The 24,275-nt window shown below is 44.4% G+C and overlaps 1 protein-coding gene across 1 annotated transcript in view; it reads right to left on the bottom strand.

Annotated features, from left to right (window-relative positions):
* eys (eyes shut homolog) overlaps window positions 1–24,275 on the bottom strand; it is a 528,873-nt gene that overhangs the window by 150,758 nt on the left and 353,840 nt on the right. Inside the window, exons 34-35 of the mRNA XM_042332751.1 lie at window positions 19,503–19,655; window positions 10,746–10,964 (exon numbers count right to left, since the gene is read on the bottom strand). Of these exons, the coding sequence (XP_042188685.1) occupies window positions 10,746–10,964; window positions 19,503–19,655 (372 nt within the window). The remainder of the gene's footprint in view (window positions 1–10,745; window positions 10,965–19,502; window positions 19,656–24,275) is intronic.

The raw sequence follows: 24,275 nt of genomic DNA, 5'->3' as shown, positions 1-24,275 counted from the left end.
GGTGAAATATGGGCAAATTTCTTTACTCCACACGCCTGATAATAATCCCTCAAGAAAAAAACAATAATAAATCGGTCACTTCAATCCATGACTGTTTGTGGGACACTGCTGTGTGCAATTGGCTCCCGCGTTTTGTCCACAAATACACAGTCAATTCACTTTACAGTATATTCTGTGAAGCGCTTTGAGACGTCTAGAAGACATGAAAAGCGCTGTATCAAGTACAAGGATTATTATTATTATTATTTACTGTCTTTTTGGGCGATGAATTTTATCCATATCATTGTTGATCAGGAAACAGGGGGAAATTCCCTTTCTTTTCAAATAGTGCATGGAAGTGTAACAATAATAATCCTTGCATTTGATTATACCTCCTTATCACATCTTCGAGATGTCTCAAAGTGCTTCACAGAATATACGTTGTTAATGAAAGGGATTCCAAACGTGAGAGAGCCTCGCTGACAAAAGACGTGGGAAGCAGATGCAATACAAAAAGAACTGTAAAATAATAATAATAATCCTTGCATTTGATATAGCGACTTATCACGTCTTCGAGACATCTAGAAGCACAGAATATACTGTAAAGTGAATTGACTGTATATGTTGTAGGCGAAGCAATTGAAAGGATCATTACCCCCGGAACAGCGATCTGTCAATCGAATAACAACCAGATACCTATTTAATAATAATAATAATAATAATCCTTGCATTTGATATAGCGCTTTTCACGTTGGGAGGACGTCCCAAAGCGCTTCACAGAACACACTGTAAAGTGAATTGACTGTATATTTTTGTGGGCGAACGCGGCAGCCAATTGCGCACAGCAATGTCCCACAAACAGTCGTAGATTGAAAATGACCAATTTATTATTGTTTTTGGTTTTGGAGGGATTATTATTAGGGTGTGGAGTAAGGAAGCTTGCCCAAGGTTTCGCCCTGACTGGAATTGAAACCAGGGCCTCTTGGTTGCGAGTAGAGTGCTCTAACCACTGAGCTACAGGACTCCACCATACACCCCTATGAGGTCCTCTCTAAGTCATCTTCTATCAAGACTAAACAGCCCTGACTTGTCTCATTGTCGCATGACATTTGATGACATTTCTAAAGACACCTTTCATGGGGACAACACAATGGATGGAGCTCTTTCACTTTGCATAAACATTGAACATTCTGTTCCTATCACTGATAGGCGATTCATTTAACGCTCAATGATTACTTTGCATCTCTTCTCACCACACCCACTCATCAGCGCTCCTGAAACTTCATTCACTCAGACTCCAGAAAGCACAACCTGGGGCTGAGCCCAGTGCCGACTGATGACGTTTAACACTTAGAGAAACTCCTGTGGTTTCGTAGAGTATTGCATATACAGAGTGAAAATGAATACATTTTCCATAAAAGAGGCTCAATTGAACAGGGATTCTCATTGTAATAATAATAATAATCCTTGCATTTGATATAGCGCTTTTCACGTCTTCAAGGCGTCTCAAAATTCTTCACGGAATATAATGCAAAGTGAATTGACTGTATATTTTGTGGAAGAAACACGGCAGCCAATTGTGCACAGGAGTGTCATGGATTGAAAGAATGAAATTTGTTTTTGTATATAGCAATAGAAATGTTCGCGAGCGCAGTGATGGCTGTCTGGCCAGACACATGCTGAGTGCTTTCGCTCTGTGGGCAAAGAAGCCGGCTGGTCCATGCCAGAAGCAAATGTAAGCGGTCACCTGTTGACCTAGACATGAGACCGGCTGCCATTTATTTACATGGACTTGTTATAAAGCAGGGTTTAACTTGTGTGTTTTGTGAGTGAAAGTGGCAGCCAATTTCTGCAAGCAATGTCCCAAACAGCCGTGACGTGAGTGACCAATCTTATCTGGGGGTTTGTTGGTCATGACATCTGGGAGAAACTCCCATTGTATACTGTGCTTTGTAAACATAGAAACACATATATTCTTTTTGAATAGCGCCGTGAGATCTTTAACATCCACTTGAACAGGCAGACAGGACCTGGGTCTAATGTCTCATCTGAAGGATGGCACCTCCTTCCAGCCCTCCCCCAGCACTGCACTGGAGCGTCAATCTAGGCTGCGAGTTCAAAGTCCTGACTGTGGCGTTTGAACCCACAACTTTCTGACTCAGAATGCATTCATAAAAGTTCATTTGAAATGATACACCATTGTTGTTGGACTGTATGATACAGCAGCATGTAGTCTTGTAGGAGCAGAAAGGTTGACCTTTATGACTCATGACAATCCCTCGCCTGCAAAGAAATAGATTGAAATGCACCAGACAACACTTTGAGGATTATTTCATAAGGCGGATGGATGCAATAGTGCAACAATTCAGAATCAACAGACTGAGACATTTGCCTCAAGAGAAATCTGAACCAAACCTGTAGATCTTGATACAGCTGAGCAAGACTCAGGAATGAAGATTTCAGAAGGGATCAAATGATAAGGGAGAGAATAGCTGTGGGAATTGGAAATGACAGAAGGCGTGAAAAGACACCAGGGAAACAAAGTTGACTTTAGAAATAGATACCAGAAGTGGTAGATCTGTCTAGGGTGGGTGTCAAAGCTATCAGTGTCACCAAGGCTACGGAGTGACAAAGGAACACCGTGGGATGTGACAGCCATCGGAAAAGTGTCCAATAGGACAAACGAGAATAAAAAGGATAATTGGCATTTGCTACAGCAACTTTCATCCCAGGAAGATGTCTAAAAGCGCTTCACAGGATTTACGTTAAAGCGCATTGTGCATTCTGTGGGCAAATGCGGCAGCCAATTTGCACACAGAAAATTAAGTGAATGACCGATTTGGGGTATCTATGTGTGTGTGTTAAACACGTCCTGTTGATATGGAGGGAAGGAATCAATGGATGACAGAATCACTGCTGAGAATATAAAGTTCTGCTTCAGTCGGACTGGATTAACATTCTGAACACCGTTTGAAGTGGGTGTTCTGGCAAACATCCAAATCTCTTCCCTTTTTCTTCTCTTCAAGCAGAGAGTCTGAGAGGGCTGGTGTTGCTGATGCACACATTATGCACTTCTTCCTCTGAGACAGAAGGTTGTGGATTCAAGCCAAGTTCTTGCCGGACATGGCAATGAAGTATCTAGGAATGCCTGCTTTACCAGAAGTGCCTCGCTTGCCTCCTTCAAATCCCATCTAAATACCTCCTCTTCGACCGTGCCGTCGGCCACCCTCCCACTCCCCCCTACCCTCCAGCCCTCCTGATCTCAATTCCCAGCTTAGGTCCAAAACCCCTGATTGTCCGGTGCCCGGGACATCTTTTCAATGCGAAGGGCACTATACAAGTGTAAATTTTTGTTGTTGTTTTCTGTCCCTGAATAAAAAGTGAAATCAAGATCTTGTCTGTTTGTTCAGTTGGACGTTAAAGTTCCTATTATAATAATAATTATAAACCTTGCATTTGATATAACACCTCATCACATCGTTGAAACGTCTCAAAGCGCTTCACAGGATATACTGTAAAGTGGATTGACTGTGTATTTTGTGGGCAAAATGTCAGCCTGTTCAGGTGGATGTTAAAGATCTTATTGGACTGTTCAAAAGAGAAGGATGTTTCTCCTGGTGTTCTGGTCAACAATCCCCCAAATGAAAATGGGCCAGAACACTCCACGGCAGCTTGTGGGATATTGCTATGTTCAAATTGGTTTCTTCATTCGCCTACAATATACAGTCACTACAACAACAACAACAAGATTCCATTTATTGAGCGCCTTTCACGTCAGGAGGACGTCCCAAGGCGCTGTACAGTTAGGTCAGGACCCGAGCAGGGGGGAATGGTCAGGGTGAGGGGAGGGAAGGGAGGGAGCGAGCGAGGAGGGGGTAGAGAGTCGAGAGGGGAGCTGAAGGCACGGTCAAAGAGAAAGGTCTTGAGACCGGCCTTGAAGGAGGAAAGGGAGGAAGCGGCGAAGGCACTGGGGGATAGAGTTCCAGAGCCTAGGGGCTGAGAGGCTGAAGGCCCGGCCACCGATGGTAGGGCGGTTGGGGCGGGGGATGTGGAGCAGACCGGAGCCAGAGGAACGGAGGGTACGGGCAGGTAAGTAGGGGGATAGTAGGTCGGAGAGGTAGGAGGGAGCAAGGCCGTGAATGGCCTTGTAGGTGAGGGTGAGGATCTTGAATTCGATCCTCTGGGGAATGGGGAGCCAGTGGAGGCGAGCGAGGGTGGGAGTGATGTGGTCGGGCCTGGTGCGGGACAGTACACGAGCTGCAGAGTTCTGAATGACCTGCAGCTTGTGGAGGGAGGTGCCGGGAAGGCCGGCGAGGAGAGAGTTCCCATAGTCCAGCCTTGAGGTGATAAAGGCGTGAACCAGGGTTTCAGCAGCGTGAGGGGTGAGGTAGTGCCGCAGTCTTGCGACATTCCGGAGGTGATGGAAGGTGGTGCCAGTTGTGGTGCGGATATGAGGGAGAAGGACAGCTCAGGGTCGAACAGAGGTTCCTGACTGGCTTTGAGAGGTGGAGAGTGCAGCCTTGGATTCTGATGCTGACAGCACCAGAGGTGCGGAGGCGCTGACGTGAGCCAATCAGGAGGGCCTCAGTTTTGCGCACGTTGAGCTGGAGAAAGTTATCTCTCGTCCAGGACTCGATGTCGGACAGGCAGCTGTCAGGACATCGGTGGTCGTGGAGTTGAGGGTAGAGAAGAAAAGGTAGAGTTGGGTGTCATCCGCATACATGTGGAAGTTAACCCCATGTCTGCGGATGATGTCGCCAAGGGGGAGCATGTAGAGGGTAAAGAGGAGGGGACTGAGGACAGAGCCTTGAGGGACACCGCACGAGACAGTGCGGGGGCTGGAGGAAAAACCATTTGTGGAGACAAAGTGAAGACGGTGGTAGAGGTACGACCTAAACCACTCAAGGACAGGGCCTTGAAGGTTTAGGTGGGAGGACAAGCGGTGGAGGAGGATAGCATGGTCGACCGTATCGAATGCTGCCGATAGGTCGAGGAGGACGAGGAGGCAGAGGGAGCCCTGGTCACAGATGGTCAGGATGTCATTGGTGACCTTGACCAGGGCAGTTTCTGTGCTATAGGCAGCACGGAAACCCAACTGAGGGGTTCGAATAGTGAATGGTTGGAAAGGAAAGAGCGCAGCTGGGAAGCGACAACTCGTTCCAGGACCTTGGACAGGAAGGGAGGTTGCAGTTACAATAAATACCATGAAGCTCTTTGAGACCCCCACTGTTAAAGGTTTGTATCAAATGCAAGAATATTTTATTGCAGTACATATTAAGCACATGGAAAGCAGGATGTGGGTAGACGACTGACAGATAGATGGCAGCATGACCTAAGAATTACACCTGAGCAGCCTGAGAAGACTTTCTTCCATTTAGGATTTCAGGTCATCAGTTCAGCTCAGATAAAATAATAAAATAATCCTTGCATTTGATATAGCGCCTTAACACGGCGTCGGACATCTCACAGCGCTTCAGAAGATACACTGTAAAGTGGATTGACTGCGTATTTTGTGGGTGAAATGTCACAGCCAATTGCTCACAGCAGTGTCCCACAAACAGCCATGGAGTAAGTGACCAATTTGGGGATTGTAAACCAGGACACTGGGAGAAACTCCCTTCTCTTTTTGAATAGTGCCACAAGATCTTTAACACCTTCCTGAATAGGTAGAAAGGGGGCTTGGATTAACTCTCATCTAAAGGACGGCATCTCCAACAGTTCTCTCCAGCTCTGCATTGAAGTGTCAGCTTAGACTATGTGATTCCAAGTCCTGACGTGGGGCTTGAACCCACAACAACTCTGAGTTGTCTCTCAGAGACCAGAGTGCTACCACTGAGCCAGGCTGACACAAAAGGTGATACAAGGATGGAGCACAACATAACACAGACGGATGTCAGTCAAATGGATGGTAGACAAGGAGGTTGTGGCATTGTCCATCTCAGTGTCAGCCTGGCTCAGTTACAAGCATTCTCACCTCCAAGCCAGAAGATCTGTGGTCCAACCAGTGTTTGGAAGTTGGAGCTCATAGCCTAGGCTGACGCTCCAATGCCGTGCTGGGGGAGCTCTGCATTGTCAAAGGTGCTGACGTCTGGATGAGATGTTGAATCGAGGCTTGTTCATACTCTCCCGATGACCTAGTTGTCAAGCCACCCGGATAAAATCTGCCCATTCACTCCATGGTGGGCTAATCAGCTGCCGCGTTCACCTACAAAAAATGCAGTGGCTTCACTTTGATATCGATTGCACATAAAACTCCACAAGACGTTTCAACATTACGGCTGCTGAGGGGAAAGGCAAGGTCTATCCAGCAGATAAAATTCTACAGTTTTTCATGAAAAATAAATAAATACAATTTTGGAAAACAATTTGGACACTCAATCCCCGACTGTCTGTGGGACACTGCTGTGCGCAATTAGCTGACGAGTTTCGCCCACAAAATACACGGTCATTCCACTTTAGAATATGTTCTGTGAAGTTCTTATCAATGATGTGATAAGGCGCTATATCAAATGCAGGGGTTATTAATGTTATTATGAAAATCCATCACCTTCTGGAGATCAAGTGCAAGGATTACAGCAATAACAACAACTTGCATTCACATAGTGCTGTTCATGCAGTGTAGCGACCCAGAGCCCTTGACAGTGACAGTGGTGGAGCACAAGACTGAGTCAGGGAGGGGGGGGGACCCATATTATTAAAATTTTTGTCTTCTGAATAGTGTCCATGACCTCCTGCTTGGATCACAGAAAACATCAGTGGAACAGCTTTCCTCATACCAAATTAGACTGCGGATGGATTTCTGATCCATTAAAGTGAGTTAGTCCCCTGGTAATCACTTCCATGGAGAAGAAGGTGACGGCCGTTGCCTGAATTGACTTTCTGTCTGCTGCTGCCTGTGTTGTTTATGTGTGACTGGAATGTACACTGAATTTCTGAATTCCTGAATTTCATAAATTGCTTCTTCAGCTTTTAACCTGCTCACTGCTGTGCCGTCCCCAAAGTCATTTCCCCTTCACCTTGTCCTCACTCATTCTAATTCACATGCCTGGGCTTTTAATTTACGCAATCTAGGCTGACAGTTCAATAAATCGCTGGGGGGAAGGGGGGGAACTGCACTGTTCGGAGGCACCGTCCTTCAGATGCCATGTTAAACCGAAGTCCTGGCTGCCTGTTTCAGGTGGACATTAAAGACACCATGGGAAGTCTTCAGGCCAAACCTCAAAAAGGAGAAAGAGGGGGTAAGATGGAGGGATTGAGGGAGGGTGTCCAGAGTTTCAGGGCGTAGTGGCTGAAAGCGCGACCTCCGATAGTGGGGCGGAGGGTGCGAGGGACGAGCAGGAGCCTGGTGCCAGTCGAGCGGAGACGCAGGGTGGTGGATTGGGGAGTGAGGAGGTCGGAGAGGTTGGGAGTGCCAGAGAGTGAAGGGATTTGAACAAATAATATTCCTTGTATTTGGGTATTGGCCCTTTCAAGTCACAAGGATGTCTCAAAGCGCTTCACGGGATATTCTGTAAAGTGTAGTGATTGTGTACATTTTTAGGCAAACACGACAGCCAATTTGCATGCAGCAGTGTCCCACAAATGGCCATGAAGTGAGTGACCAATTTTATTTTTGGGCATTGTTAACCAGGGCACTGAGAGAAACTCCCTTCTCTTCTTGAAGAGTGCCCAGGGATCTTTAAGGTCCACCTGAACAGTCGGGTATTTAACACAGGCCCTTTCAGCTGCAGTTGCTGAACTAACTCCACTAATTCCCCCACAAAACACTGTAAGAATCTAATTGTGTTACCAGAACTGTTCGCCTCCCAACATGAAACAACAGCTTGCAGGGAAAAGGGTTAACTTCCAGGGAAATAAACCATCCAGCAAGTTTAATCTCTCATTTTTCCGAACTGCATTGGGAGAAATCCCTGAATCCCCCAAGAAAGCTCGATGTCCCTGACTAAATCATCTCCTTTTCATCTCCAATTCCCTCTCCTGCCTCTTGGAAGCAGAAAACCTCATAATGATTCCTGGCAACGAGGCGCCCCAATGTCACTTGTCAGCTACAATTTCAGAATAATCACAGCTGCAAAAGCACTGGGTGTTAGTAACTAATAATAATAATAATATAATAATCCTTGCATTTGATATAGCGTCTTATCATGTCATTGAGACGTCTCAAAGCACTTCCTAAAATATATTGTAAAGTGGATTTGTGGGCAACCAATTGCGCACAGCAGCGTTCCACAATCAATCATGGATTGAGTGACATTTTTTATTTGAGGGATTATTACCCCTGGAAAGCAATCTGCTAAGTAAACAGACGTGTGGAGTAAAGAAACTTGCCTAAGGTTTTGCTCCGCCTGGGATTGAACCCGGGCACTCTTGCTTGCGAGGCAAGTACTCTAACTGCTACACTACGAGAACCTGCTCCTGGACAGAAGGAAGCACAAGTGCAGTGGGTTGGTGAGCCCTGGGATGCTCGGAGATCTTCTGCTAATATCATCACCTACCATCAACAGCAACAACTACTTGCATTTATATTTACCAGCATCTTCATTGGCCCCTGAAGGTCGGTTACTGCCAGCATCGATAACCTCGATTATCTTTGACTTCATGAACAATAATAATAAAAGATAAAGCTTGCATTTGGTGCTGCACCTATAATAATAATCCTTGGAATTTTGATACATAGCGCCTTATCACGTTTCATATGATAAACTGTAAAGTGGATTGTCTGTACATCTTGTGGTTGAAACCGGCAATGTCCCACGAACAGCCATGAAGTGAGTGACCAATTTTATCTGGGGGGGATTGTCGGCCAGGACACCGGGAGAAAGTCCCCTCTCTTTGCAAATAGTGCCACGGGATCTTTGAAGTTCACCTGAACAGCAGACGGGACCTCGGTTTAACGTCTCAACCAATGGACCTTGTGCAACCCCACTCTCTGGAGCTCCAAGCCAGAGGTTTGTATTTTTTGCTTCAACCACAGGTTCTGACGGTGAGTTCCACATTCACATGGCCATCTGGGTGAAGAAGTTACTCCTCAACTCCCTTGTACATCTGCTTAGAAAATAGCCTACAAACAAGAGATATCAATTCCGTGATGGGGACCCTAATTGTTCTACCCCTGGTGAGGCTTCTTGGAATTCTCAGTGCATTAGCCCCACTGTAAAGAACCGTTGTACAACCTGCTTCAGCATGTGTATAATGCACACTCTATTGCTTATTAAATGGTGCATCCTTTTAGTCATGACTGCCGAGCAAACTGGTAATTACTTTTTGACAGACTGTCATCCAACTCACTGCACATCAAGCGTGTGTGCAGGCTACAAACAGGCCAGATAGCAGTGCCCTGTGACAAATAATACCCTCATGTGGTGCCCAACAGCAGCTATACGATGAACACCCATCTGTAATAACAATAATAATCCTTGCATTTGGTACATCGCCTTTCATGTCAGGAACACGTCTCAAACCGCTTCACACGGTGTACTGTAAAGTGGGGTGAATATGTTTTGTGGGCGAAGGTCAGTTGGCGCACTACACTTCACAGTAAACCCTGCAAAGCGCTTTGGGATGTCTCGAGGACGTGGTAAGGCTCTAAATCAAATGCAAGGATTATTATATTACATTTGTCATTATTTACGTTCTGTTCTGAAATTGCCCGATGCAATCTGAACCTTCTGTCCTTCCCCCAAGGCATAACCAAACTGTTCTCCAATCCCAGCCTCCTGATTGTTGGCCAGGACATCAGGAGAGAGAAGCTCCCTTGTCTTTTCGAATAGTGCTATGTAATTACAATAAATTCCTGAGATCTCAACCCTGTCTTGACTCCAACTTAAGTCATCATGCTGTCAGTATCCCGGCTGTATTTATTTATGTAGCTATACATATGCCTAACTCGCCACTCCGGATAACTCGCCGCTCCTGATAACTCACCGCTCTTGATAACTCACCGCTCCTGATAACTCGCCACTCCTGATAACTTGCCGCATAGCCGTTTTCGCTTGTAATAACTTCCCATGTGTTGGTGGAATTATCAGTAATTATCAGTAATTTACTGTATGTACCTAGAAATGCTCCAAGACACTACCCCATGTACCCCTTACTATACAAATGTAAGTTGTTGTTATAGTCCTTGATTGTTTTGGCATTGGGGTTCCAGCCTCCCCGGCCTCCCATCGCCACACATTCCTTTGTAGCACAGATGTAAACCATTTTTCGGAGCTGGATTGCTGTTGAAATGGGTGTGTGTATGATATATACTCCGTGGCCCCAGTGTTTCGATGTGAAAACATATGTCTGTGGTCCTGCCGTAACCTTTTGAAGCCTTCCAGACACAAACACTCTCAAACTGCAATGCTCCCTTCCCCTTCCAATATTCACGGGTATTGGTGGTGTCGACGGGCAATGAGGGAACTTCCAGCTCCACCGTCCAGACTCCTTTGACGGCCGTAATGCCACGTTCCTCCTCCTCTTCCTTTCCAACTGTGCTTTTGGTCACCTCCTCACCTCCTCTGCTACTGTTACGGGCTCCGATACGCAGCCCCGTGTGAAGGGCGCGGTGTAAACGTAAGCTGTTGCTGTTGTGTTGCACCATAAGTTGTTTTATGATGTGATGCTCATCCCCTCATAGGAACACAGGAACAGGAGTAGGCCATTCAGCCCCTCAAGCCTGTTCTGCCATGCTAATAGATCATGGCTGATCTGTACCTCAACTCTAAATACCAAATGTCCGAAAGAAACTCATCCCTCCCTATCTGTGCAACCATGTTTCCTACCTGCTTCGCATCTTTCTCCTCGAAAACGGGGCGCACAGTGACACTTTGCTCCCCCATCGTCCACGCTCTCGCAGGTTGCCCCGTTCAGGCAGGGCTGGTCCGTGCAAGACACCGGGGTTGCCACAGGAACGGTCGCTGAGGGGACTGTCACCGCGGAGACGATCGTCAGGGAGACGGCATCATCGCGTACAGAAGTCGGGATAATTGACGGCCAGATAGCTGCGTAACCAAACACGCACAAAAAATAAATACATATAAAGTGAGTGCTGCCAACGGAAATGCAACATAAAATGAGGACTGCATTCAAAAACAAAGTCACAGGAGTGAGGACACTTAATGGGGAACATATTTTAGGGTGATGAATATCTATGAGCCATGATAATAAATATGAATAACCTGGGAACGTGCTCTCATATTAATCATTATGTTCCATTTCCACCTCACACAGTTGTCTTCCGTCAAATGATTTATTGCAAGAAGGGACTAATATTACAGGGAAATGGGGAAAGATTAGATGAAAATAGACCACTGCTATTTCTCCTCACTGATATCTGCCTTCAGCGAGCTATTAGGAGTAAATAGAAGACGCTCACGCACACAGATGTTCTCATTTATTTTTGTCAGATTGCTCAAACACGTTGTTAATGAAAGGGCTTTCAAACGTGGGAGAGCCTCGCTCACAAAAGACGGGAGGAAGCAGACAATACAAAAAGGACCTTAAAATATATTAATAATATAATCCTTGCATTTGATATAACGTTTTATCACATCTTCGAGACGTCTCAAAGGGCTTCACAGAATGTACTGTAAAGTGAATTGACTATATATTTTGTGGATGAAACGGGACAACCAATAGCGCACAGTGGGTGTCCCACAAAAAGTCGTGGATTGAGTGACCAAATTATTATTAATATTTTTTTTGAAGGTATTATTACCCCCGGAAAGTGTTCCGCCAATCGACTAGCAACCTGGTTCCCACTTATTGCTGGGTAAGCAGAGGCAAGTGGAGTAAGGAAACTTTCCTAACGTTTCGCCCTTTCCGTGAATCAAACCCAGGTCCTCTCACTTACAAGACGAGTGCTCTAACCACTGAGCTTCAGACCTCCATAATCCTTGCATTTGATATAGCGCTTTTCACGTCAGGAGGACGTCCCAAAGCGCTTTACAGAACACACTCTAAAGTGAATTGACTGTATATTTGTGGGCGAACGCGGCAGCCAATTGCGCACAGCAATGTCCCACAAACAGTCGTGGATTGAAAATGACCAATTTATTATTGGTTTTGGAGGGATTATTATTAGGTGTGTGGCGTAAGGAAACTTGCCCAAGGTTTCGCCCTGTGCCTGGAATTGAACTCAGGTCTCTCGCTTGCAAAGCGAGTGCTCTAACCACTGAGCTACAGGACTCCACAAGTACTTTGCTACGTTTTGACCTAATGAGATTAGCACTGAAATGTCTTCATGATCTGAAGACAGTAGAGTGGGTGTTCTGGAAGGGTGGAGATCAACATGGGCCAAAGGGCCTTCTTCATCCGAACCAATCTTGTGATTAATCTTTTCGCTAAATGTTTAAACGAGAAATCCAATTAAATTAATTCTGCATGGTTGCGTTGAAGAAGCTTGAGTGGTTTTTTTCACAAGTTGTTCCTCTGCTCAGAGGCTTTTCTGAGTGGAATCTGCCTGTGGCTATACGTTCGCTGGTGGGACTGTATGTTCAAAAATGTTCATAATGTTTTCACAGACAACAATTATGAGGACATACTCCTTAGGCAGTACTTGGGAGGGGAATAGGGAGAGAAGTGTTGCCTTGTTGGAAATGCCGTCATTTGAATGAGTTGATAAACTGAGATCCCTTCTGCCTGGTCAAAAAGCCATTACACCACTCTGGGATGCTACCCAGCATGAGGGGCACAATATAAACACAAGATGTTGTTGTTGTAAAGATCTCATGGCTCTATTCGTAAAGCAAGGGCTGTTTTTCCCGAATTGCTGATAAAATTGATCATTATCTTCATGGTTTGTGGGAAATTGCTTTGTGCAAATATCATAATACAATTATTATTATTATTATAATTGTTTTTGTTGTTCCTTCATGGCCTAGCAAGACAAGTGTTAGTGTTTTGTAATTAGCTGGTAATATAGGCCGCGGAGTAGATGAATAACAACAAGAATAATTCTTACATTTGATTTTGTGCCATTCAATGTCAGAGGAACCTCTCAAAGTGCTTCATAGGATTTACTGTAAAGTGCAGTGACTGTGTGCCTTGTATGTGAATGTAGCAGCTAATTTGTGCAACACAAAGAACCTGCATTTCAGTGCTAATCTCATTAGGTCAAAACGTAGCAAAGTACTTGTCATCACTGATAGGTGCAGTGACTACGGATTTTGCAGACAAATGCCGAAGCTTTTTTGCACGCAACAGTGTTCCTTAAACAGCCGTGAAGACATGACCGAGGAGTATTGTCGGCCAAGACGCCGTTGGAGTTGAAAGCTGCGTAGTATCACTCATCAATGTTTCTGAATGCACAAGAATTAGTCACCGTACGTAATAGCATATGGAATCCTGTCGCGTAGCGGTTAATGCCCTCGTCTCGCAAGTGAGAGGACGCAAGTTTGATTCTCGGGCAGGATGAAATCTTTGGCAAGTTTCTTAACTCCACACGCTTCAGTTTACCTAACAGTAAGTAGGAACCCCGGTATTAGTCGATGGATGGATCACTTTCAGGGGTATTAACAACAACAACAAAATTACATCCCTCAATCTTTTTAAATAAAATGTGATCACTCAATCCACAATTGTTTGTGGGTCACTGCTATATGCAATTGGCTGCCTCTTTACAGCCACAAAATATACAGACACTGTGTAAATATACTTTACAATATATTCTGTGAAGCGCTTTGACAGGTCTCACTTCAGGTATTGGCAGCATCAGCTTCCACGGTTGCACACTCCACCTCACTAAGCCAGTTAGGAACTTGGGCATCTTGTTCGACCCTCGACTGTCCTTTCTCCCCCATATCTGTGCTATGACCCGCTCTGCCTTCCCCCACCTCCACAACATTGTCCGACTCTGCCACTGCCTCAATCCTCATACACGCAGTTGTCACCTCAAGGCTCGACTACGGAAATTAACTCCTTGTCGGCCTCCTCAACTCTTCCCTCCACAAGTTGCAGATCATCCAGAACTCTGCAGCTTGTGTCCTCTTTGCACCAGGCTCCGTGATCCCATCACCCCCATCCTGCTCCACTGGCTCCCCTTCCCTCAGAGGATAGAATTCAAAATCCTTGTCCTCACTTTCAAGACCCTCCATGGCCTTGCCCCCTCCTCCATCTCTGACCTGTTGACCCTCTATCAACCTGTCGCTCCCTCCGCTCAGTAGGCTCCAGCCTCCTCCAGGTCTCCCGCCCGACCCGCCCTAACATTGGTGGTCAGGCTTTCAGCCTCTCTGCCCCCACTCTTTGGAACTGTATCCCACACTCCCTTCATGTTGCTCCCTCTCTTGCCTCCTTCAAGGCACGAATCAAGACCCTCCTTTTTGACCGTGCCTTCAGCCGCCCTCCTACACCCTCTGCCCTCCCTCATCGCAACCCTGCTCCCTCCAAGCTCGGGTCCTGATCCCTGGCTGTTGGGACGTCCTGCTGACATGAAAGGCGCTTTACAAATATAATTTTGTTGTTTGTTTGTTGTTGTTGTTGGAACTCATACAGTCCAAGCTGACACTCCAATGCAATGCTGGGGATGTGCTGCATTGTTGGTGGTGCCATTCTTCGAATCGGTTGTTAACTGAGACCCTGCTTTGCCTGATCAGGTGTATTTTCTGGGCAAACATAATAATAATAATAATAATCCTTGCATTTGATATAGTGCTTTTCACGTCGGGAGGACGTCCCAAAGCGCTTCACAGAACACACTGTAAAGTGAATTGACTGTATATTTGTGGGCGAACGCGGCAGCCAATTTTCATACAGCAACATCCCACAAACAGCTATGGAGTGAGTGACCAATTTTATTTTGGGGGATTGTTGGCCGGGGAACTGGGAGAAACTCTGTTTTTTTTTGAATCCAGCCACAGGATCTTTAACGTCCCCATTAACAGGCAGACGGGACCTTGGTTTAAAAATAAAATAATAATACTTGCGTTTGGTAAAGGGCTTATCACATCGTTGAAACGTCTAAAAACGTTTCACAGAATATACGGTAAAATGGATTGACTCTATTTTGTGGGCAAAATGTGACAGCCAGTTATGCACAGCAGTGACCCACGAACTGTTGTGGATTGAGTGACCAAATTTTTTTTAGACATAAAACATTTAATGTCTGAATCGAAGGACAGAACCTCCAACAACGCAGCAATTCCCACATTCTGCATTGGCGTGTCAGCTTAGTCTGTATAAGTTCAAAATCCAACTTGGGACTTGGACCTACAACCTTCTAATTCAGAGGCAAAAGGGTTACCTACAACAACAACTTGCATTTATATAGCGCCTTTCATGCGGGGTAGTGTCCCGGAGCGCTTACCTGCTGAGCCAGGCTGACACAGCTAGCTTGAGTTGAAGAAAATATTATCAGATCATTTGATGTCTGGGATAAGCACATCTTATTGCATTACCACAGAACTGTTTTTTTTACCTACCTCCGTGTCACTGTGATAATTAATTCTGTGATGAGATGTATGTTTTTCTTTTTTAAAATAAAAGAAATAAGCAGTTCAGCTCCAAGGTGATTTTAAGTATTAAACAGAGAAAGAATAGATAAATTATGTAATTTACTAACCCTGTAGACATCTACTGTATGCAATTAAAACCAATATAAACACTTAAATGAATTAAGGGCACATTGTTTGCAACTTATAGCTTATAACCAAGATAAAGCATAGAAATCTAAATCCTAGCTGTGTTCGGATATTAGCTGTAAAGATAAATCACCCCAGTTAGTCAATTAAAACTTCATGACACCATGGGTCATAAACAGTTTTTCTGTGTCTATAATTTTTTTTACAATAGTTTGAAACAAACTCGACTTCAGAAGCAGGAAGTGTGTTGCGTTTGGAAAGGAATGATCAATGCAGGAAAGCAAAAGGCCACATTGAATGGCCACAACTTACATTTATATATTGGGCTTCACGCAATGTAGCATTTTGGAGCAATATAATATGCATTATAATATAATAATAATCCTCGCATTTGATATAGCACTTTTTCACATCGTTGAAACATCTCATTGTGCCTCACAGAATATATTGTAAAGTGAATCGACTGTGTATTTTGTTGACAAATCGAGGCAGCCAATTACATAAGAACATAAGAAATGCTAGCCACAAACAGACCAAGGTCCATTTAGTTCGCTTTCCAACTTCCTGGCAGTTGTGTGCACATATGTCCCAAAATACTATATCCTTTAATTGCGCACAAACAGTTGTGGATTGAGTGACCAATTTTTTTTGCAAGGATTATTACCGCTGGAAAGCAATCCGCCAATCAACTAACAGCTGGGTTCATACTTACTACTACGTAAACAGAGACATGTAAGCAGTAAAGAAACTTGCCTAAGGTTTCGCCCTGACTGGAATCAAACCCGGGTCCTCTCGCTTGCGAGGCAAGCACGCTAATCAGTAAACTATGGGACGCCACGGTATTTGAGGTATCTGTCACCGGAGCGCGCTAAGGTTCCACCTGGTCTCATTCTGTTTTGTCTTATAAATTGAGATGGTGCAGTGTCGCGGAACGTCCAGTTTTTATTTGGAAGCCAGTTTCCATGGTTCTTCCAAATTAAGACGACATTTAAAAAGTCACCGCAATTCTGCGCCACCTTAAACCTTTCAGTCTTTCAGACTGAGACGATGTGGAATTTTGGGCCAGGTATTCCTTAATAAGGCGGAATTCTCCCAGTGGACCAGAGGGGTGTTTACGTCAACAGACTGGGAATATCCACTCTCACCAGGATTATTTCTGCAGTAGATCTCCCCCTGACGTTGTTAGGAATTGTAACAGGATTCCTTTTAAGGAATCTCAATAAAAAGCTACACAGTCAATTTGTTTATTATATTTGACATGATGCCTATGACGTCGACATGTCTCAAAGCGCTTCAAAGGCTTCAATTACTGTCAAGCACAACAGCTACATTTTTATCTAAGCAAACACAGCAGCCAATTTGCGTATGGCAACATCTCACAAACGGCCGTGAGGTGAACTATCAATTTAATGTGAGGATTATCGGCCATGATGCTGAGCGAATGTATTCAGGTGGATACAAAATTCCCATAAAACTATATCAAAAGTCACTTAGTCCAGGCTGACAAAGCAGGTTGGGGGAGTGAGGGGGTTGATGCATGTTTTGAGGTGACATACTTTGGATGAAATGTTAAACAGAGGTCTCGTCCGCCCGTTCAGGTGGACGTTATAGATCCCACGGCACTGTGCAAAAACAGAAGTGAGTTTCTCCCAGTGTCCTGGCCAACAGTCTCCCAAATAAAATTGGTGACTCAGTTCTTGGCTGTTTGTGGGACATTGCTGTATGATTGCAGGGTGGTGTTTCAGAGCGCTCTGAGACGCTACCCTGCGTGGAGGGCGTTATATGAGTGCAAGCTGTTGTTGTCTGTTGCTGTTGTGTGCAAATGGGCTGCTGTGTTATCCTACAAAAAAGCAATCGCTCCACTTCACAGTGAATCCTGTGAAGCACTTTGTGACGTGCTCCCGAGTTGAAAGGCGCTATATCAAATGCAAGGATTATTACTGAAAGAAAAGGGAATTCCTCTCCACGTCCTACCTGATAAATCTCCACACTTATTGGTGATTTATCCACAAACACCCCCACCCCCACGGGCCACCTTCCTCGGCTCCCACCCCCGAGTTCGGGTGCCAAGCCAGGACTATTAACCACATTGGAACATCCTCCTGATGTGAAACACACTATAGAAATGTAAATCTGTATTATATTGATTGCCTTCATTGATGGCTTGTTGTGAGACAAATTACGTGCAAATACACAACAACATTACTTAATGTCACTTACCCATGGAGCGCATTATGTCTTTGGAAGCATTGTATCACATGCAAAGATTATGATAATAACCCCAGCCCCTTCCTCTATTCCAGGATATTGATTCCTGTTCACTACGCTTAAGCAACCCTTATTCAGTACTTAAAGGATTTTTACCATTTTATTTTCATGATGTGACATGTTGATCACGTTTTCAATTGCGAGCATGAATTAAGCAAGTGGCTTTTGCCTTTGCCTACAAAAAATATTTAACAGACTTCCAAGCAATTACTTGTGAAGCGCTTTGAGATGTTTTGATGTGATAAGATGTTACATAAATGCAAGTTCTTATATATAAATTGTATGTTGAAAGCAATGTGGCACTACAGCTGTGTCTTGCAAAAATGCATCTTTAACCCGGCTCTTCAAGGATGTGTCAGCCTGGCTCAGTTGGGAGCACTCTCGCCTCTGAGTCAGAAGGTTGTGGGTTCAAGCCTCATGTTGGGACTTGGAATGACACGGTCTACGAGGAGTCTGTAAGAGAGGCAAGGCAGCACTCCACTGATAGATGCTATCAAGGGGTTCTCCTTCATTGTTCTAGGTTTACTTTCTCAATTCCATGCAGCAATGCCTCTATAATGTCCCCTCCAAGACCATCTCAACGACAACTTGCATTTATGTATAGTGCCCTTCACGCAGGGTAACCCCCAAAATACGCAGTCAATTCACTTTACAGTATATTCTGTGAAGCGCTTTGAGACGTCTCGAAGAGACGTGATGAGACACTGTATCAAATGCAAGGATCATTATTGTTATCATTAGCGTCCCGGAACACTTTACGAGGCTAGAGAGTTAGAAGTCTAAGTGAGGTCTGACCAGACCACTGTAGAGCTCCCTGCATTATCATGAGCACAACTTATAGGACTTCTGAATGCAGTTGATTATTCAATCACAGTGTCATTTTATTCAATCAAAAAAAAAATTGCCATCACGCTCCACAAGTTATTAAGAATTTGGTCCGGGCCCGTATTTTGCAGCAATATTAAAATTTCCGTTTTGATTCAGCAAAACTCATGAAATATACATTCTTCGAGGCTGATGAAAATTGCATTGATTTACCAGCTTGTTTTCATGTTTTATTGCAATCCTTTGGTTGTCAGTGCAGGAGGATTCATTCCAGCCAATTGCTTTTTAATAACGATGGGGTATCCATCTAACTAGTACATAGTACACTAGTCGGGGGCTACATGGCGACCTTTAGCAAGACATACTCCCAGTGCAAATGAGGTCCAGCCCCATAGGCATTTTCAGAGATAACATTTCCGATCACGCACAGCGAGAGAGTCTTGCAATAAAATGGCAAGGGCCCCACGTTAAAACCTGCGTGAGCCTGAAAGCACTTAGGAATGTAACATCAGCGAGGGACTCGTGCGAAAGACAAATACTAAGGGGAAACTCCGACCGCATTCCAAGTGGTCAAAGCCGGAATAACCGGATGCGCTGAGGAGCCGCTCGCACGAGGGTCGGAAATCATTCAGCGATAGCGTTAGTTACAGGATAAGAGAATACATTGCATCAGCCTGGCTCAGTTGGCAGCCACGCTTGAAGGAGCAGAGTATTCACTGGGGCCAGGGATTATTTCGATTCAATGCCTTTTAACAGTTGATTCACTTTGCAGTATATTCGATGGAGCGCCTTGAGACGTCGCGAAGGGGTGATAAGGAGCTATATCAAATGCAAGGATTATTATTAATATTATTATTAAATACTCTGTACCTGTATCACTTGGGAATGATGTGGTAAGGAGTTGAGTGTGTGACAGGGCTGGAAGGCTGTAGGCTGGTGCTGAAGGAGTGGTGGCTACCAGGGTAGGGGCTAAACTTAACCACACGTCCTCTGCCGGTTCCGCTGTGGCTGCGGGCTGAAGGCCTGTTGAGAGAAAAAGATCTGTAAGATGCTAATTGGGAGCAAAACCAAATTGACTGTGATAGGTTACAAACGAAGGTCAAGTGTTGTCACTCAGAGAAGCCAAGGGATTGAGCAGCTGAACTGGCTCTTTAGTAAGACTGATAGGACTGCCGCATGACAGAGGAAGGCATCTGTTAGGATCGTGGATTAGATGGTGCAACATTTTGTTTGCGCAACTAATTTGTCCCCATGAAACCCTCTACTGAACCGGACGCCCCCTCGCTCTGCCCCCACCCTCTGGAACTCCATCTCACAGTAGCATTGCCTCGCTCCTCTTGCCTCCTGCAAGGCCTACCTCAAACCCTTCTCTTCAGTCACCTTCTTACCTCTACCCTCCCTGCCCTCCACCCCTCCTGATCCCAGCCCTCAGTTCGGGTCAAATTCCTCACTGTCCAATGTCTTAGGACATACATCTGATGTGAAAGGCGCTAGACAAATGCAACTTGTTGGTTATTGTTGTCACTGAGCAAAAACTTCGAGCAACATACACAAAGCAATATCACCAATGATGACCTGGAAGTTGGCCACTTTTTTTTTAGCACTTTTGCTTATAACACAGTTGGCGGGAATCCATGGGAGCCCGATATAATGAGTTCCTCTGTACCTATTCAGATAGAAGTAAATAATCCTTGAAGAAGTTCTGCTCTCCTCTTTGACGTGACTTTCGTTTTTCCCTTCTGTCGTGTTATCTTTGCCTAGAAGTAAATAGTGTCTTGTGCTGTGCTATCCACGTGTATGTGGGATTGATGAAGAACACAGCAAGTTTCTGTTGGCAGAGTACTGAACATTGGCAGTACAATCGTTGCTAACAGATGAATTTGCTTCTCGCCAGCTCAGGATGGTGCAGCTATATGTAACGTGTGGGAAAAACAACTCTCCAACAGTGACTCTGAATAGTTCACTAGCTGTGCCCAGATGCCTCCCAGTGTGAAAGGCGCTATTTAAATTCAAATTATCGTTATTCTTGCAATATTTTGCTTTGCACTAGAGACAGGTTAGGTTGGAATCCTGTAGCATTTTGGTTAGAACATTCTCCTCGCAAGCGAGAAGACCCGGGTTCGATTCCTGGGCAGGGCAAAACCTTTCCTTGCCTCACATGTCTGTGTTTACCTAGAAGTAAGTAGGAATTCAGTTGTTAGTCAATTACTGGATTCTTTTCCAGGTGTAATAATATCTCAAAAAAAAATTGGTGGTCACTCAATCCACGACTGTATGTAGGACGCTGCTGTGCGCAATTGGTTGCCGGATTTTGCCCAGAAAATACACAGTTAATTCACTTTACGGTATATTCTGTGAAACGCTTTGAGACGTCTCAACAACGTGATAAGGCACTACATCAAATACAAGGATTATTATAGAGAAGCAATTCCTTCCAGGGCTGTGTTAAGTTCTAACCTGCAAACACAACCTTGCTTTTATAATGGACTTGTTGTGGTACTCTAACTATTAACCCAGACTGATGTGTTTCTTTTCCTGACGAACGCTGCACCAAAATGCACCTTGTTTGTCTTGGCAGGTTTGTACCTAACAATGTGTCACAGCTTGATGGCGCTTGAAAGCTACAGTGATAAAAGTAGATAATGGAAGATTCAAAGGAATCGTCCTTTTACTTTGCAAAGGCATAGTGCTCGCGCCACTCACACATGGAAAAGTACTTATGATGGCGTGACTCACCAGTCTTTCTGGAAAGGCTAAAGATTCAGTTAAAATCAAGGGTCAGTGACTCTTTCTCAAGCTTTTGTTAACTGGGTTCAAATATCCCTCTGCTATTTCAAGTGCTTGCAGTGGCCACTGCTTTTCATCGGTGACGGAGATGGAAATGGAAAAGGTCGTAAAGTTAACAAAGATATATTGTTAAATATATTTTATTGTGATCAAAACAATATATTAAATATAAAATTTGAAAAAAAGTTTTTTTATAGTTAAAAAAACACGCAGTGCAAATATAATGCTGAGGGTTATTGAGGAAAGAGTTGCATTAATAATCCTTAATAATAATAATAATCTTTGCATTTGATATAACGCCTTATCACATCTTCCAGACCTCTCAAAGCGCTTCACAGAATATACTGAAAAGTGAATTGACTGTATATTTTTGTGGGTGAAATTCAGAAGTCAGTTGTGCACAGCAGTATCCCACAAACAATTATGAATTAAGTTACCAAATTATTATCTATTTATTTTGTCAGAGCTGCTGGATGAGATGTTAAACTGTTGTCCTGTCTGTTCAGGTGGATGTTAAAATTCCAATGACAATATCTGAAAAGAGAAGGGAATTTCTCTAGACATCTCAAAGTGCTTCACAGAATATACTGTAAAGTGAATTGACTGTATATTTTGTGGGTGAAACGCAGCAGCCAATTGCGCACAGCAATGTTCCACAAACAGTCGTGGTTTGAGTGACCAAATTATCATACTTTTTTTGGAAGGGATTATTATCCCTGGAAAATGATGTGCCAATCGACTAACAACTGAGTTCCTACTTACTTCTAGATAAACAGAGGCATGTGGAGTAAGGCCTGAGGTTTCATCCAGCCCGGGAATCGAACCTGGGACATCTCGCCTAGTGTTAGCCTGTGAAACCCTTTTGCCTTAAAATCAAAGACTGCTTTGAAACAGCAGTAAAATCAATTTCAGTTTGGAAGCTGATTTTTGCCCAGTCCCAAATGCAAGAATGAATGTAAAAACTTTCTTCAGTTAACTTTTAAGTCAACACGATCTTTCAGACTAAGACTAGGTAGAATTTCTGGCCCCAGCTGCATCATCTGATTACAAGCACCACAACCCCTACTGTTGCAGAAATCTAGTTCACTTTATGTCTCTCGAAACCACGTGCAGATTTAAAAGGTACCTTCAGTGAAGGTCATTAATTACCTGCTGACACAATATGTCTGCACGCACTGCGTGCGATAACTGATGGACGAGAATGTCTCTCGCTTCCTTGATGTAAGCGTCAATACTCTTTCAAAGCAAAGCACCCTCCAGGCAGGAGGTGCAGGAGTGAACTGAGTCAACTCCAGAAGACTGTAACTAACCAAATAAGATCTGTTGTAAGCAGGTAAACGTTCCACTTCTATCCTTGTGGGGAGCCCATGTGGGACATAATGGCAACCCGACGGGAGTCCCTGTAAACACGAATCCATAGGAGAGTAATGAGTTGCTATTTATTTCATTATGAGCTCCTGGCATGGTATTAATGAGTGGAGTCATGCAGGAGGAAGATAAACGAGAGATCTTATCGTGCTGAAATTATGAATCCTGTACAGTGGAGTCGGGGTGTTATCTTCAATGTTAATACTGGAGGCGAGTGGAATTACACCTGTTGGAGTGAGAGCAAGGTGGATTGAGCAAAGGCATTGTTAATCCATCTTTTTCTTTTGTCAGCCTAGTGTCTGACATATGTGGAAACCCATCATCATGCTTAACGGTACCCAAAACAGACTGAAAGTTCCACATATGTAAGCCAGTTACACGTGGAAATGTTCTTACATCGGGAATGGATTGCGCACTCTCTCTCAGGAGGGATGAACGCACCCTGCTTAACTAATACCAACAAGTAATACAATAGAATTTAAGTTATCCAGCGCCTTTCAAGTCAGGAGGACATCCCAAGGCGCTTAACAATACTGGTTTGACACCTGAGCTGGGGGTAGGAGCAGAAGTTGGCAAGCCAAGGCTTGAGGAGTGTTAGTTAGGATATCGCTGGAGTTTAACCAGCTAAAGCCGCATAGCTTGCCATTGAAAGCCACCAGAGTAACATCCTAGATCCAGGCATAAAGTCCTGTAGCTCAGTGGTTAGAGCACTCGCTTTGCAAGCGAGAGACCTAAGTTCAATTCCAGGCAGGGCGAAACCTTGGGCAAGTTTCCTTACTCCACACACCTAATAATAATCCCTCCACAAACCAAAAGCAATAATAAATTGGTAATTTTCGATCCACGATTGTTTGTGGGACACTGCTGTGCGCAATTGGCTGCCGCGTTTCGCCCACAAATATACAGTCAATTCACTTTACAGTCTATTCTGTGAGGCGCTTTGAGACGTCGAGAAAACGTGAAAAGCGCTATATCAAATGCAAGGATTATTATTATTTTTATAAAGCCACAGAATCCAGTGATATTTTATCATTTCAAGATGTGATGCCTACCAGGGCTGATGGTGTTAGTGAGGACTGGTGAGCGGAACTCTCAGGATGTGAAATGCCATAAGGAATATTGCAGATCCTATCCCTACTCCCTAAACGCTGAGCCATAACCACAGAATATCTCCCGAGCTTGTGGGGGATTGAATCCTCCTTTATCCTTGTAAGTAGATGTGCCAGAGTGGGAGCTGTAATTTCTACAAATACACAGTCATTACACCTTACAGTAAATCCTGTGAGATGCTTTGATATGTCCTCCCGCCGTGAAAGACGCTGTACGCCACAACACAATTTACATTTATATAGAGCCTTTCGCATTGGGAGGACATCCCAAAGTGCAAATGCAGAGATTATTATTAGTATAGAAGATGTGGATGTGGAGTCCTGTAGTTTATTGGTTAGAGAACTTGTCTCGCAAGCGAGAGGGTCTGCATTTGATTCC

This window comes from Callorhinchus milii, unplaced genomic scaffold, assembly GCF_018977255.1.
Source record: "Callorhinchus milii isolate IMCB2004 unplaced genomic scaffold, IMCB_Cmil_1.0 Scaffold3, whole genome shotgun sequence".
Lineage (NCBI taxonomy): Eukaryota > Metazoa > Chordata > Chondrichthyes > Chimaeriformes > Callorhinchidae > Callorhinchus > Callorhinchus milii.
This window is presented reverse-complemented; position numbering and strand designations above follow the sequence as displayed.